Here is a 15,183-nt window from a genome sequence, read left to right on the forward strand (position 1 = left end):
TATATCCTCTTATAGCCTTCGGAACTGCAAAACCATTATTCATCGAAATTATAAAATATAATGTACGTATTTGAACAACATAAACGACATATTCCACTATTTTCCTCTATAATACTTATATCATTATTGTGAAACCTAGTCAATTTTATTATGAAATTCAATTCTACCTTTTTTTGCTTCATTATATATAAAATTATATTTTTTATACTCGTAGCAATGTTTTTCGAAAAAAATTTGATTAATTTCAGATAATTTTACAAAAATATAAAATTATGTATAAGAAATTAATGGAATATTATTAACATTTAATATTTTTTTAAGACTATAAATAATTTAAAAGTAATACTCTATTTCATTTTTTTAAATAAAATTTAAATATCAATTCCACAAGTTGTTTAAGTGTACTTCTAAAAATATCCAATTTTCCACTATTTTCAATACTTGTACAAAGACTATGAAATAGTTTTATAGCATTTACATTTTAAACGATTTTATTCTTTTGTTGTCCTAGCTCTAGGTATACCTAAGATTTTTCCTATTTCTAGTATAACAATTGTGAATATTTTCTTTATTTGTCAGAATTAATTTTTATTTAAAATTATTATTCAAAATATTATTTATATATGTATTCAGATATTTCAAAATATATTAGCTGATTTATATTAAAACTATCGGTTCTGATATAATTCTTTAGTACTAGTTCTAAGACTAATTTTAAAAAGTGTTTTTAGTGCTTTATTCATTATTGAATTTATTTGTTTTACATAAAATTTAGCGCAGTGACCCCAGGTTACGTATGCTATACCTGTTTTTGGTAGAATATAGCCATTCTAAACAAATTTAGCTTCATTTTGTAATTTAGTTTAGCTTATTTGGTATGCCGCCAGATCTTTTTAGAATTTTTTTATGTGGTAGATCTTTTTCGTCAATTATCATTCCTAAGTACTTAAAATTATGAATTGAATAATTACCTTTTTTTGATATCATTAAACTCTTTTTATGAGTTAGAATATTATATAATTAGTTTTGTTAGCATTGATACACAATTCGTTGTAATTCAGCCAGTAGCTAAGTATTAAGGTTTTCAAATTTTTATTTAATATATCTTCTAATTCTGCTAATGATTTGGCTTTTGCAATCAAATTTGTATTATCCGCAGAAATTTTACAGTTTGATATAAACTTGTTTTTCGGCATGTGCAAAATATATAGCAGGTGTAACTTTATATATTTATTTTGAGCTTCCTTTATTAACTTTTCTATCTTCTTTTTAACTTCAACATATCTTATTTTTTTTCATAGTTGTTCGGTTCTTTTTTATGCTCATCATACAATGATTTTCTATATTTCAATTTTTACAGTAAGAGCAGTGTTATCTAATCGGTATTTCTAGCTCAAAAACGAATAGTTTTTGTATACATTTCTTTTGCTTTTTGAACAATTTTTATTGAAACATTAATTTCCATTACTGCTGTTTCATCAATTGTCTGTTTTTTAATATGACGTAGCCGATCTATGTATTACCGCGTTTTCATAGACAACTTTTTAGAATCTCAGTTTTTATAGCAACTATAGCTAACTGATGATCTGATAAATTATTATCTTCTATTTTGAAACTAATATTGAAATTATTATTAATATTTGCAAATTATATGATCAATTAAGTTCTTTGTTTGTTATGTTACTCTTGAACTCTCAATTTGGTTTACTCTGTAATATTCTACAGTAGCTATCATATCTTTATATTTCACTAATATGTTATTATTTTCAAATAAATTCAAGTTGCTATCAGTAAAGAATAAATGATCTTAATTATTATTAAGATCATTTATTCAAATTAATTATTATATAATTAATTTCCACAATCAGTTTTCGAACCTGCCTTATGTATTGGGACAATAAATCCGGGAACACTCCGTTTGTAAGTGCACTATTAATGATATTCGCCAACGGCTGTTTTATTATATCAATTAAAATTTGTAAATCTTTAACTGTAATTTTAACTAATCTTGAGGTCGCATTTTTATTAAGATTTAAAATTATATTTTGTATTTCATATTCCGTAACTGTATTAAGAAATAACGTTTTATTATTGTATTGCGGGGAATATTGATTGTAACTTAAAGTTTTATTTTTAATATTTTTAACTGTTGATTCTCCTATTTCATTGAAAAACTCATTCAAAACATTCGCTGTGTCAATTTTATTTTTTGTTTTTTCGCCTTTTTTATTAATAACATTCAAGGTATGTTTGATTTTATCAGTGTTGGTGTTACAGATTGTACTCGTACTATTTAAATTTTTTCACAATTTTCTTGAATCACTACCAGCATTTTCAATATTTTTAGAGATATAGTTTTTTTTGCTTCTTTTATTAATTTTGTGACATCATTTTTAAATTCTCTGAATCTCATTTTTTTTAATTGTTTTGAGGGTCTTTTTTATGCTTATCATCCATTTTTTTTTATGGCTTTTAATTCTTCGTTTATAATAGGAGTTACCCATCCATTATTCCTGGTTCTGATTGTAGTTGAGTAAGTACAAACATCCTTGACGTGTTTAATTATATTACTTAGTGTGTCGAAGTCTACTAAATTTGTATTATAAATATTATTTTGGACCATAGTACATCTTGTTGTGATCTGTTCTTTGAATAACGGAATTTCGGAAGGGTTTTTTTTTCTATATTTTCTAATTTAATCGAAGTTAACGCTAACTGAAAATCTGATAAACTATTATTTTCAATCTTAATAGTAATACTATATTTATTATTAATATTGGAAATGATATGATCTATCAAAGTACTTTATCGTGCCGTTGTTCTTGTACTAATAGTTTTGTTCAAAAAATAATATCCTGAAGTTTTAATCATATCTATGTATTTAGTTACTGTATTACTCTTATCAAATATATTAATATTAGTATCCGCAAAAAATATATAATTAGAGCAGTTACTTAGCCTTTTTTTTTTCTTTTAATTTTTAATTACTATGTTTCTATTATTGTATTATAATCTATGTTTCTTATTATTATTATCAAGTTTAATTTTTGAACTTTTTTTGGCCAAAATTTCGAAATAAATTTTAGTAAGTTTGTATTTATTCTTCCATATTCATATACATTATTGTTTTTAAAGCTCCGACTAAAGTTCTTTTTTAATTTATTATAATCGTTACAGTTAATCAGTTTTTTATTACTTTTTTTATTCATATTGATACTGCTCTCACTGTTATTGTTAATATTCTTATTGTGTTCTGCGTTATATATTTCTGTATTACAATTTTCTAAAATCAAATTATTGGCACTGTTACTGTTATAATTATTATTTTGAATCATTTCTAAATTATTTGTTTTACTATTACTAAAACTAAACTTTAAATTAACACTGCAGATTGTGTTATCCGTCGATGAGTAGGCATAACCTTCACTTAACTGTAATTGCAAATACCCAATTTTTTTTCTTTTAATTTTTATCTCGCTTAGTTTTTTCTTGCATGCTTCGCATTCTTTACTGAATTACGGTTTATATTTAAACACAATTTAAACCTTTCGTTTGAATTTTGCAGTTAGCACATACTTTAATTTCTTGTTCTTTATACTCATTTGTTTTATGATTTTTTGTACATTTTAAACACGTCTCTTCATTTTGGCACTGATTACACTGAAGATTGAAACCATTACATTTAAAACATCTTTGCCCTTTAATTGCATCAAAAACCCTACATCTTTCCCAACCAATGCATAATTTTTCCATACCCAATATTTTAAGAAAAGACTCCTTATCGACCTCTTTAACTGCACTTTGCATTTTCTTATTAAATTTCTTGAGCGTACGCAAATTAAATCATTTTTATTTCTTCTTCATTCTTCTCCAACATTTCATTTTATTTTTTTTTCTATTAATTCACCTTCACTAAATTTATTATTCATGTGCACAATTTCAATTTTTGGTTTTATTTTTTTAGTTATCTTATTTTCATAAGTACCTTTCATTTTCTTTTTTCAATTCCGTTTTGATTTTTTCGCGACTTTCCTGAGAGCCTGTTTCAATTTTTATCATTTCATTATATTTACTTTTCACATTATTACTTTTTAAAATTTTTTGATCAACCTTTGCGTTTAAGTCTTTTTTGTTTTACCACTCTTTTGTTTTTGCTTAGGTTTCACTATTATTGGTAATTTTTTTTTAATTATTGGTACGGCTCGATTTTTATCCTTATTTGTTTTTAAAACATTAGCGAATGAGAACGTTTGACCTACATTGTTACTATTTGTAAAAATTTTTAATTTTGAGCACATTTCATCACTTTTGTTTATTGAATTCACTAGTGCATGATTTAATTTTTCTATGTTCTTGTTGAGTATTACATTCAATTTTGACTCCCCTTCCTAAACACTTCGCCGATTGTAACAATTTTTTCCATCTATTTTTCTTGGAATAATATATTTTGTTTATTTTTTTTAATAGTTTTTAGTAGTCCCATTATTTCGTTTTCTTTCCGTTGCAGAGCGTTCTCGAAACCGCGCTTATATTCTTTAAGGTGTTCCGTATTTCTACATACCGCGCAATTCATTTTTTAAAGAACCGAATCTACATTGTGTAAGTATAAAACACAAATGTCCTACAGAAATTTTAGTCTCTCGTTATTTCCAAAATATTGCTCTGATATTTATCTATAATATTTTACCGAAACGTGATATATTATGTTACACACGCCGGCACACCGAATAGCTTAACCGTTGTACTAAAACAGTAACTTCTACACGATCTTACGAAATTTTAATTTAATTTTAATATTATTTTTAATTTTATCATAATTATAGATATCCGTATTTTAACCGTATCTTACCTTTTAGTCAATTTGCCCTCATAATTGTAATTTATATAAATTGTGAAGATATTGCAGAATCATATTAAATTCACTATTTCATTCACCAATTATAGGTTTCACTATATTAAATAAACAACGAATTTACACTTTCATTTAGAAAAATCATATACACCGTCATCAGCTATCTTTTAATAACTGTTGTACTGGTTGTAGGCCATAAAAGGCTTTCTTATTTCATGCCCGAATATTAAAAATAATTTTTCCTTTTTTCTTTTCCTTTAAAATTTCACTAAAATTTTTTTTTATATACAAAATAAATTATCATGTGATTATAATTACACAATTATCAAAAAATATATTAATTACTCATATATACACAGCAATTGAATTTACCACATTATTTCATTTTAAATACACATATATATAAGAAACATTTAGAAAATATATTCAAATAATTTTTTTATTTTATTTTTTTTTTTAATTAAAATTTTTACTTTTTTTGTTAAATCTTTGCTGTTGTAATAATTATTAAACATCAATGTTATTTCTCGTATTATATTAATTACAATTATACATAAAAAATTAAATATAACTATCAATAATAAATAATGACAACATTATTTTAAAAGAATTTTTTTCTTTTTTTTTAAATATTTACTTTCCATACACGCAAATATTAACATTTAGAAAAATTAAAAAATTAAATTATTAAAATAAAATTGAACATTAATATTTTCTATAAAGCGATAAATTTAGTATTAAAATTTTTATTTTTTGAATTTATTGCAAAGAAAGGAATATCATTTTAAATATTTTTGTATTTAAAATAAAAAACGCATTTATCAATAATTTTTTTTGTATTTAATTAATAGGAATTTTAATAAATAATCACTTAAATAATATTCTTAAATAATAAATATAGTAAATTAAAACTGTCATATTGTAGATAACACATGTTTTATGATCGAGTCTCATATTCCGAAATAGAATTGCGAACAAACAAACAGGAAAATTTATCCACTTTTAATGAATATTTGCAATTTATGAGACCACACACTAAAATAATTTAGGTAAATTAAATTGATTTTCATAATTTTTAAGAAAGATCTCATCGTTTTCCAATAAAATATAACAAAATGATTTCTTCTAGATATACAAATCGTAAAATTATATTAAAATTTACAATAATAATTATCGGAGAAATAAAAAAATATTTAATATTAAATAATTTTTAATCTAATTTTATTTACTTAAATTCTATATACTTTATATTTTCATAATTATTTCCGGATAATAATAATCACTAATAATCTAATGAAATATTTTTTAGATTATTTAAATATTTTATGTAAAATATTTTGTTTTTAAATTTTAAATTTTGGCTTTTTATCAATAATTTTAATTATTTTTTTATCTCCTTCTCTCTGTTCTTATAATTGGCATTCTTATTTTTATTTTATAATAATTTAAATTTTTTTATTATGGTATTTTTATTTAAATTGACCAGCTTATAATACTTTCTATTTTTCTTGTAAAATATTTTATATTTAAACTTTTTCAATTATGGATGGAAATTTTTTTAAAATTCTTTTTTTTTTTTTCATTTTTAATTTTTAAATATTTTTATAATATTTATTATGGTTGCTGTTAATCTGGCGATCTTAATTCTGAATCGTTATTACCGTTAGTTTGTGTTTTAATTTCTGGTATATCAGTATTTTGTGTATTATAATTGGCACTATTGGCATTTTCATAACCATTTATTAATGTTTCAATTATAAATTTAATTGTAATTTTATAAATTCCTTCAACATTTGCTGTATAACGATCACCCAATGTATTTTCAACAGCTGATAAAAATGGTTTTTCAACTTTCTGTAATTGAAAAAAAAAAAAATAATTTTTTAGTAAATAAAATTAAGTATTAAAACTTTTAATGAATTATTTTTAAATATTTTATGAGATTTAAAACTTATTAAGGTTTTTAAGAAAGTTCATAGTGAAGTATCATTTACACAAATAAGTCAACGCAAGTATACAAAAGCGTTAAGACTCTTTTAGAGATATACCAAAATATGTCAAATAAATTTTGCATCATGTGAGCATAGATTTAAATGCATTCATATAGTCAACTAGAAATATTATTCAAATAACCTGTTGATTAGCCAAGACTTAGCACAACTAAAAAACCTTGAACATATGCATAGATAATCTGTGCAGTTATTTTATTTTTTTCCGGTAAATGGAAATAGTATTTTTGATTTACAACAGATGGATCATGTGTTTTCGATATTATTTTCATATTTAGTTATTATACTTGAAATGTTTTTTACTATAGTAAATTGACATTTGAAAAATTGTTATGGCAAAAAAATTTTGGTTATGTTTTAATTAAGCTCATTTACCGAAAAAGGCTACGTTTCATTTACAAACTACACATATAAGCTCATGAGTAGTTTCAACACGTAAATGGAGCGCATATATAGTATACACATAGTAGACTGGTCTCCTGACCGAATCATAGTGAAATTACGTAAAAATATTTCTGAATTTTATTAAAAACAAAGTATGATCGTGTAGTTTTTAATTTAAAAAAATAATTTTTAATGTCAAAACACATTTTATTAACTAAATGTTAAGCTTAATTAATTAATTGTATTATTAAAATATATTTTAAAAAATTAAATTCCTTGTATTTGACAGATATTGAAAATAAACTCGCTTTACTTTGACTTAGAAAACAATTTTCTGTTTATAGTATATTATTAAAAAATTATAGCGATATTTTTCATTTCCTCTTTTATGACTTTTTCTGAAATTAAATTTTATGATTTTATACTCTGTGTATTATTTACTATAGTCGAAAAGCAATAAAAAGACATAAAAATCACCGTGGAAATTTTTCAATATTGAAAACAATCAACAACTTTTTGCCTATTTATATACGGAATTTCCGTACCATCTGTTACTAGTTATCATCATATACTACTACTATAGTGACCTACCACCGAGATTGCTCGTAAACTTTCTTTATTTATTATATTATTTCTCATTCTAATTTATTAAAGTATAATATATGTATACTTATAAAATCAAAGCATAAAAGATTTTTACATAAAATCACTGAAATTTGGAAATGAAGTTACAATTATTTACCGTTATGAATCACATTAATCAATTCCACGAATTAATAAAATATTTAATGTTTTTTTAGATAATTTATTATATAATCAATAACAATTTGAATTACTTTTTATATTATTGTAATTAATATGTTAATTTCTCTAGCATAGCAAAGTATGGCGAGCTTCATATACAACTATAGCTACAAGACATATGTCTTGTAACTATAATTGTCTAACAGACATTACGAATTGACATTTAAAAATTCAAATAAATTTCATTATCAGCATCAATATTGAATTTTATATTGTGACGTTGAATTGAGATAGCGATAAATTCTCCCGCCTCAATTGATATATTTCTCATCTTCTCAATTGATATATTTCTGCTCCATTTATAGGTATCTTGTAAACTAATTTATAAAGAGGAAAGTGTAAAGTGAAAGAAAAAAATGTTTTTTTTTTTCCTTTTCCGGTTCCATTCCTCCTGTCAATTTTTTTTCTACAATTTTCTACAAAATTATGCTCAATTTGTATTCCGCCTGGTAAACAAAATGTTGAAAGCAAACAAAATATAAAAGAAATATGTTAGAATTTAATTCAAAGAATTTCGACGCAAAATGAAAAAATAAAATAAAAACCTTGTCGGAAAGTGATTCTTTTGCAATATCAAAAAGGACTGTTTATATGTCATTGTCATATTCATGACCAATATAAATTATAACTTTCGTTTATTGATGAATAGGTTATTTATATTTCACACAGGTTATTCATCTAAAATATTTTGATTGTAGCTATTATTGAATTAACCTAAAATTATTACGTAGATTAGATTAGGTAAGGTTAACGCGGCCTCCGAAGGGTACACATAGGACATCCAGACCCTTCGTGCTATCGCCGGATCTCTCCTTTTCCGCCCCTCATTCAAACCAGCCGGAACTCTTCAGAAATCGACAAAGATCCTTTTATAACAGGAAATCGAAAAAATTATTACGTACCTTATATAGGAAATCTGTCGTATTTTTCCTATTCTCAAACTAGCAATAAAATTCGACGTCAAACTATCAAACGCTTTGTTTTAAACGCTTATGTTGCGTACGTAATTCTACTTTCGTCTTAAATTTTTGCAACATAACATAAATAAAATATGTGTGACTGAAATGGATATAACTGTATTCATATTAATTCAGTTATTAAAGTAATTCAGAAAAATTATATTATAATCATAATTTACATAATCATCATAATTGAATGACTTCATAGACTATGTATAGCAGACAATGTCAGCTACAATAAAACTATACGTAAGAACGATAACTTTTTTCAGTTTTATTGTATTTTTTTTTATCATTGTTTATTTTAATTCTTCTTATATTTTCGTTCCTTATTTCTTGTATATATATTCTGAATATTTATTTTGTTTAAAAAGGGTGCATCAAATTAAAATAAAATTAGATGACAGTGATGGAACTTATTTTTACTATTCATTATTGTCTTTGTTAAATATGAAAAAAAAAAACAATTTAAATTATTAATATTAAAGATTACGTTGCCAACGCAATTATTTTGAGAACATATCAACAAGTGCGAGGGAATAGCAACAATAATTAATGATATCTGAGCAGCATTATTATTGTGCTGTAGCTGACTCGTCAATTGTGTTTCTCTCAATAATGTAGACAGTTAATAATTTTTTATGACCTTATTTAAAGTTTTCATTAACATCTATGTTTGTTTATTAAGTTCATTCACGATTAACCTCTTCCTTTAGAACAAGTGGTATAATATTGTTTTTTCTAAATAATCCTTCATAGATTTATTAAAATTATTAATATACGTTACTAGTAGTTTCATCACTTAATATGCCATTATTTAAATCCGAAAATTCTTTGCTTTCCCTGAGCTTTACTTACTCTAATATTGTTCTAAAATCTCCCTATGTGTACATCACTGTTCATAAACATATTCATTGTGTTTAATTTGATATTTTTTTGTAAAAAAAAAACACATTCATACACTAAGTATGCATTTTTGTGATTTTCATGATATGAAAACATTACAAACACAGAAATTCACATATAAAATTTAACAAGATATTTTATATAATCAAAATATTATAATAATAATAATGAATAACGAAAGAAGAATAGATTGGAGCTAAAATATTTGGGTTCAATGTAATTTTAACAGTGAGTGTTTGGTGCAATCTTATTTATGAAGCTTTAGAATAATTTAAATTTTTATAAAAAGTGCACAGTAAAATTTTATAAGACTATTGATAATCTACCAGCAAGCTCGCAGTAATGATCTACGGTTTCACCCCAATGAAACCGCAGATTTTTTGCGTGGGCCTAGGATCCTAGGAGATGACTTATTTTGAAAGATGTCGTTGCAAATTCGAACAACCCCAATTTTTTTTTACTGTGAATTTATTTTAGGTTATTAAGCTATACAATATTGGTTATATTTTTTATAATAATTTCATCGATTTCTTTTAATATATTTTGAATGAGACAGAAACATTTCACTTAAAAAGCTAGTCCTGCAATCACTACACCATGGTATTCATAAAAAATTAATTACAAATATGTTCCTTAATTATTAATTTTTAAAATATTTGTGGACAAATCCTGTATTATTAACGAATATTAAAAAATTTTGCTAAAATTACTTTAATATATCAAAAATTTAATAAAATAAAATAAAAATTACGACCTCCTTAACCACATTTATGGTCTAACATACTCGTAAGAGAAGAGCAATTTATAATTTAATTAAATATAATGTCCCTTTCCACAATGTTCACATAAAAAATACACATAGTATTCAACAACATAATATTTTATAAAACCACAAAAATTATTTATTAAACTTTAGGATTGGTTCGTGTAAGTTAGTTTGTTGTATATTTTACTATATTGTAATTTACGAAAATGATTTCCCGTTATATAAGGATGTGTGATCATTGAATATAAAAGAAAAACACAAGCGAATCTTTTGTTAATAGTCGATAGTATGTTGGAACATTCACAAAAAGAGTACTCTAGTTTTCACCAATTAAAAATGTGAAATAAGGTTCCCTATGCTTTCATTCCAAAGAACTCTACATCGGCCCATTGTTATTTGAAAAAAGATTTTTTCCTAATACTGAAATTCTTAAAAACAACAAAAAATAATTTAAAAAGCGACATTATATTTAATTAATTGCATTATAATTACATTAAAAATAAACTTTTTAACTGAAAGCAAGTTTAGATTTTAGCTATTAACGTGCTAACTAATATAAAATTTAATATATACATATAGCAATTAATTCTAACAAAAGAATAGTTTGAGTAAAAAAAACTTAATAATTAATTCTATTGCTAATAATTTTCGCGAAATTTTCCGTAACATTAAATTTCCAAAAAAATGAATTTAAAATTTATTAAAATATTTTTTTTTAAATGCTGTGTTATCAACAGCCCTCTTTTGACTACACAATTTAAATAATATGTTGCCATAAATTATCATAGAAATTTAATTTAAGAAAAGACTATTGGTCTGCTCAGCCATAGGATACCTTCTTTTTAATTTTTAATATTTATATGTATAACAGATCGCAATAATAATGACATCAAACTCTTTGCATTCAAATCGGCACTTTCAAAAATCGAATCGAACAGCCCAACTAAGTTAATAATTTTCAAAAATTTAAGTTTATTTTTATGCTCTAAAATTATAATGGCGTGAAATATGAACGTGCGCAAATGTATATGACACTTTAATAAATTGTAGCAGCACATGTTAGTTCCAACCATCCATTGATCTGTTGTGTGTATCTCTCTCAATTCAAATCATGCCACTCGCTAATTGAAATTCCTATAAGACGTCAATTAGGTGTTAAGTCCGCTTCGATTTTAGAAACCGCACTCTTTTATATCACTCTTCAGCATCATAAACTAGAAAGAGTATTTCGTTATAACTTTCCATTTCTATTTTTCCGTACCTCTAATTTCATATTTTGTGTAATAAAAATTTCAACTTGTTTTCATTTAATGTTTTTACACAAAATTTTTCCATTATTAATGAACACAACAAAAAACAAAATTTTTTTTTCTTTTTAAAAATTTTTTACGCATTATGTAGTACTAAATGTAAAAAATAGGTACATTGTTTAGCAACCACTCATACACATACATTTATACATATATAAATTTAATATAATTAAGTATTTCGCATGTATAAGCACATGAACATATTATATGATTCTATTTATAGATTAAAGTATTTAAAAAAGTAACTTTATAAAAAATTACGTTTGAAGAATCTTAAATATTTTAACGAACATCATCTGCTCTGATTTTTTTGTATAAAAATTGTAGATATTTCATTTTCTATGACTATATAGATCAGTTCACATACACAACATACCTGCTGATATGATTGATGTATAAATTTCTTCTAACATTTATTGGAACAACTTTGTTAGAAGAATAAATAAAACACAGTACATTCTACGACAGCAACCAAAAATCATTGATAATATACAGCGATCTCTCCAATTACGTAACCTCATTTTCATCACGGAAAAATCTATATAAACGGTTCACAAATTTTTCAAATTCGTGTAAGTGATAACCCAGTCTACAATGACCAGTGAGAAGGCCTACCACCAACTTGCCACCCTCCCAACTGCTTTGCCGGCCTTATTCCGGCGCCCGATTTCGGTATTTTTGTTGTGGTTGCTTTATTGCTACACATGCCTTCATGTCACATCTTAATAGTTGACAGAAAGCCTTTCTCATTTTCCGATTGGATTCGGTAGGAATTAAGCGCTCCAATCGACACTTGCCTACCTGGGAATGGTTTTATTCACATATCTCCTATGAATGTTTTCTCCTAAATAATCCTTTGGAGCTTTCTGTACTCCAAAGCAAAGACCACCATCTGCAAAACCGTTAGAAATGTCCCAAATTCCTGGATGGCCTATGGCGTGGTCTCGACGCAATTCGAATTCGGATTCGAAACGGATGGAATTTTGTTACATTGTCAATTTTCATTATTATCAAATTTTTGCAAATTATTTAAAATGTTAATGTAAAATTGAAAAACTCATACTTAAAACTGTTCTCTGTAATTTAAATATAGAATCGATATTCCTTCGCAATCAATATCTACAATTTATCTGGTTGTGTTTTTTTGTCTTTGTATTTTAAATTTACTTTAATTTAAGTGTCAAATCCTCAAATGTAATGCGGAGTGAATGTAAAACACAAAATTCTATATTATATTCTTCAAATATAAACATTTTTACTACATATACAAACATAATTTTTTAACACTTACTTTTCTCTTTCAACTTCCCCCAAAACGCTCATTAAGGATTCTCTTTTCTTTGAAAAATTTAAATAAGGAAAAAGACAGCGTAATTTTTTATTACCATATCATTATGTAAAATTTGAAAAAATTAAATGTTTTTGCAACATAAATGTAAGTATATGTGTGTTCCTCAGACTAACACACATGCTTATTTTTATATAAACACACACATAATACACATAAACACGCATATCTATTACTGTCACAGTAATAATCACTGATCTCTTAAGAATATATTTTATGAGGTACGTGTAATACGTGTAAGGATTATTGCTTTGTTTTTTCTTTTTCTTATTTTCCAAATGGTAGCAATGAACTGTTCTAACGTGATGTACTTCTTTATATGGAACAGGATTGAATAACAAAAAAATGAAGTTCATTTCCCTTTCATTTTTGTAAAAAACAAATTTTAAATTTGCTAAAAGCTCTATTGAATACTAAAAACATCTGCATATTTGGTAGATGAAAAAAGGCTTAACTTGGAAAGAAAACAAGAACTAATACAAACCAGGTTTATATAGAAAATGCAGCATCTGAGAAACACTTCAAATATGAAATCGTTGAAGAGACAAAAATAATTAAAGGATGGGCTATGCACATTTTACAGATCGAGCTTTCAAAAAATCTTGAATGCAGGAAAAGGTGAAAACAAATAACGACCTAGAAAACATATTACAAAAGGTAAAGTGATAGAGGAGGTCGGAAGTAAGCTGGAACAAATAGAAAAAACAATAATGGCAATATGGATGACTTAAACTTTATAACTAAGGCATTTAAGAAATAAAATGAAAAATATTTTGGAAGGAAAATCTTATGCAAGTAAGCCACAAGTCTTTTGCCAACATCTTTGTATACCTCAGAGGTATGAGTGATACAAATTACCCAAAAGGTTCTTATAATAATGGTATCTCAAAAATTTTTCTGAACACAAATACTTTTCTATTAACATTGACCTTGAAGTTGGCGGTTGATTGGTTTTTGTTTCGAACAAGGTTATATTTTTTAGAAACAAATAACCTTGGATGTATTCATTTTTCTTTGTATGTTTTTACAAAGAAAAAGAATAATAAAGCAAAAAATTTCTTATATTCTAATCATGTTATAGATTTTGCAAAAAAATTTAACACTTACCCAAAAATATTCACTTTTGAAACCTTGAATACGTCGATGAGAAGAACCAATTTGATGTAAATAAATAAAAAATGTATCTAAATCATCCAATCCTCTAATACCTTCATCTAATGTAGACATTACTTTATTAGCATGTTCTGCTAATTCTTCTGATCTAGCTTGTTCTTCACGTGTACGTAATTCTTTAAATTTAAATATTTCGAGTAAATATGAATGCTCTTCGAATAATCTGAAAATGAAAATACAAAAAATTTATTAATTTTTTTTTTATAACAAAATTTAATTAAATTGTGTAAAAATTTTAAATGATCAGGGTTGAATAAAGTGTGGAAAATTAAAACACAATTTTTGTTGCAGTTTTATTTTTTTTGCCAGTAAGTTAACCCAAAATTTAAACACTTGCAATTGGGGCGCGCATACAATTAAAATATCTAACAAAGTGAGTAAGTTGGTGATTTATATTTTACATTGACAAAACGGTGCCATACTTTCTTGTAGGTGCAGGGAAGTAAATATTTGTAGCAATAAAAAAAATTCTGCTATTTGAAAAGTTCTTTCAAAAATGATAGTGCAATCACATTCAGAAGCTTGTATTTTCTTTAATAAAAGTCGCAAATAATCAAAAGTAAAACACCTTTATATTAGCTTAGGCTTAAAGTATAAAAGAGTAAATCTAACATGTTAAAGAAATCGTCATTTTTAAATTCGGTTATGACATTCAAAAAATTTAAAATACTT

The 15,183-nt window shown here is 24.9% G+C and overlaps 2 protein-coding genes across 4 annotated transcripts in view; both read right to left on the minus strand.

Moving 5' to 3' along the window:
- LOC129619200 (neuroglobin-like) overlaps positions 1 to 2,945 on the minus strand; it is a 208,290-nt gene extending 205,345 nt beyond the window's left edge. Inside the window, exon 1 of the mRNA XM_055534325.1 lies at positions 972 to 2,945. The gene's annotated coding sequence lies outside the window, so the exon portion shown is untranslated. The remainder of the gene's footprint in view (positions 1 to 971) is intronic.
- A 3,313-nt stretch (positions 2,946 to 6,258) lies between these two features.
- Positions 6,259 to 15,183, minus strand: part of LOC129619237 (neuroglobin-like) — a 67,594-nt gene continuing 58,669 nt past the window's right edge. For all 3 annotated transcript variants that reach the window (XM_055534384.1, XM_055534382.1, XM_055534383.1), the window contains 2 exons: positions 14,446 to 14,674; positions 6,259 to 6,706 (listed from right to left, as the gene is read on the minus strand). In XM_055534384.1, the coding sequence (XP_055390359.1) occupies positions 6,479 to 6,706; positions 14,446 to 14,674 (457 nt within the window). In that variant the 3' untranslated portion in view covers positions 6,259 to 6,478. The remainder of the gene's footprint in view (positions 6,707 to 14,445; positions 14,675 to 15,183) is intronic.

The sequence above is a fragment of the Condylostylus longicornis genome, unplaced genomic scaffold, assembly GCF_029603195.1.
Source record: "Condylostylus longicornis isolate FDR11 unplaced genomic scaffold, ASM2960319v2 ptg000011l, whole genome shotgun sequence".
NCBI lineage: Eukaryota > Metazoa > Arthropoda > Insecta > Diptera > Dolichopodidae > Condylostylus > Condylostylus longicornis.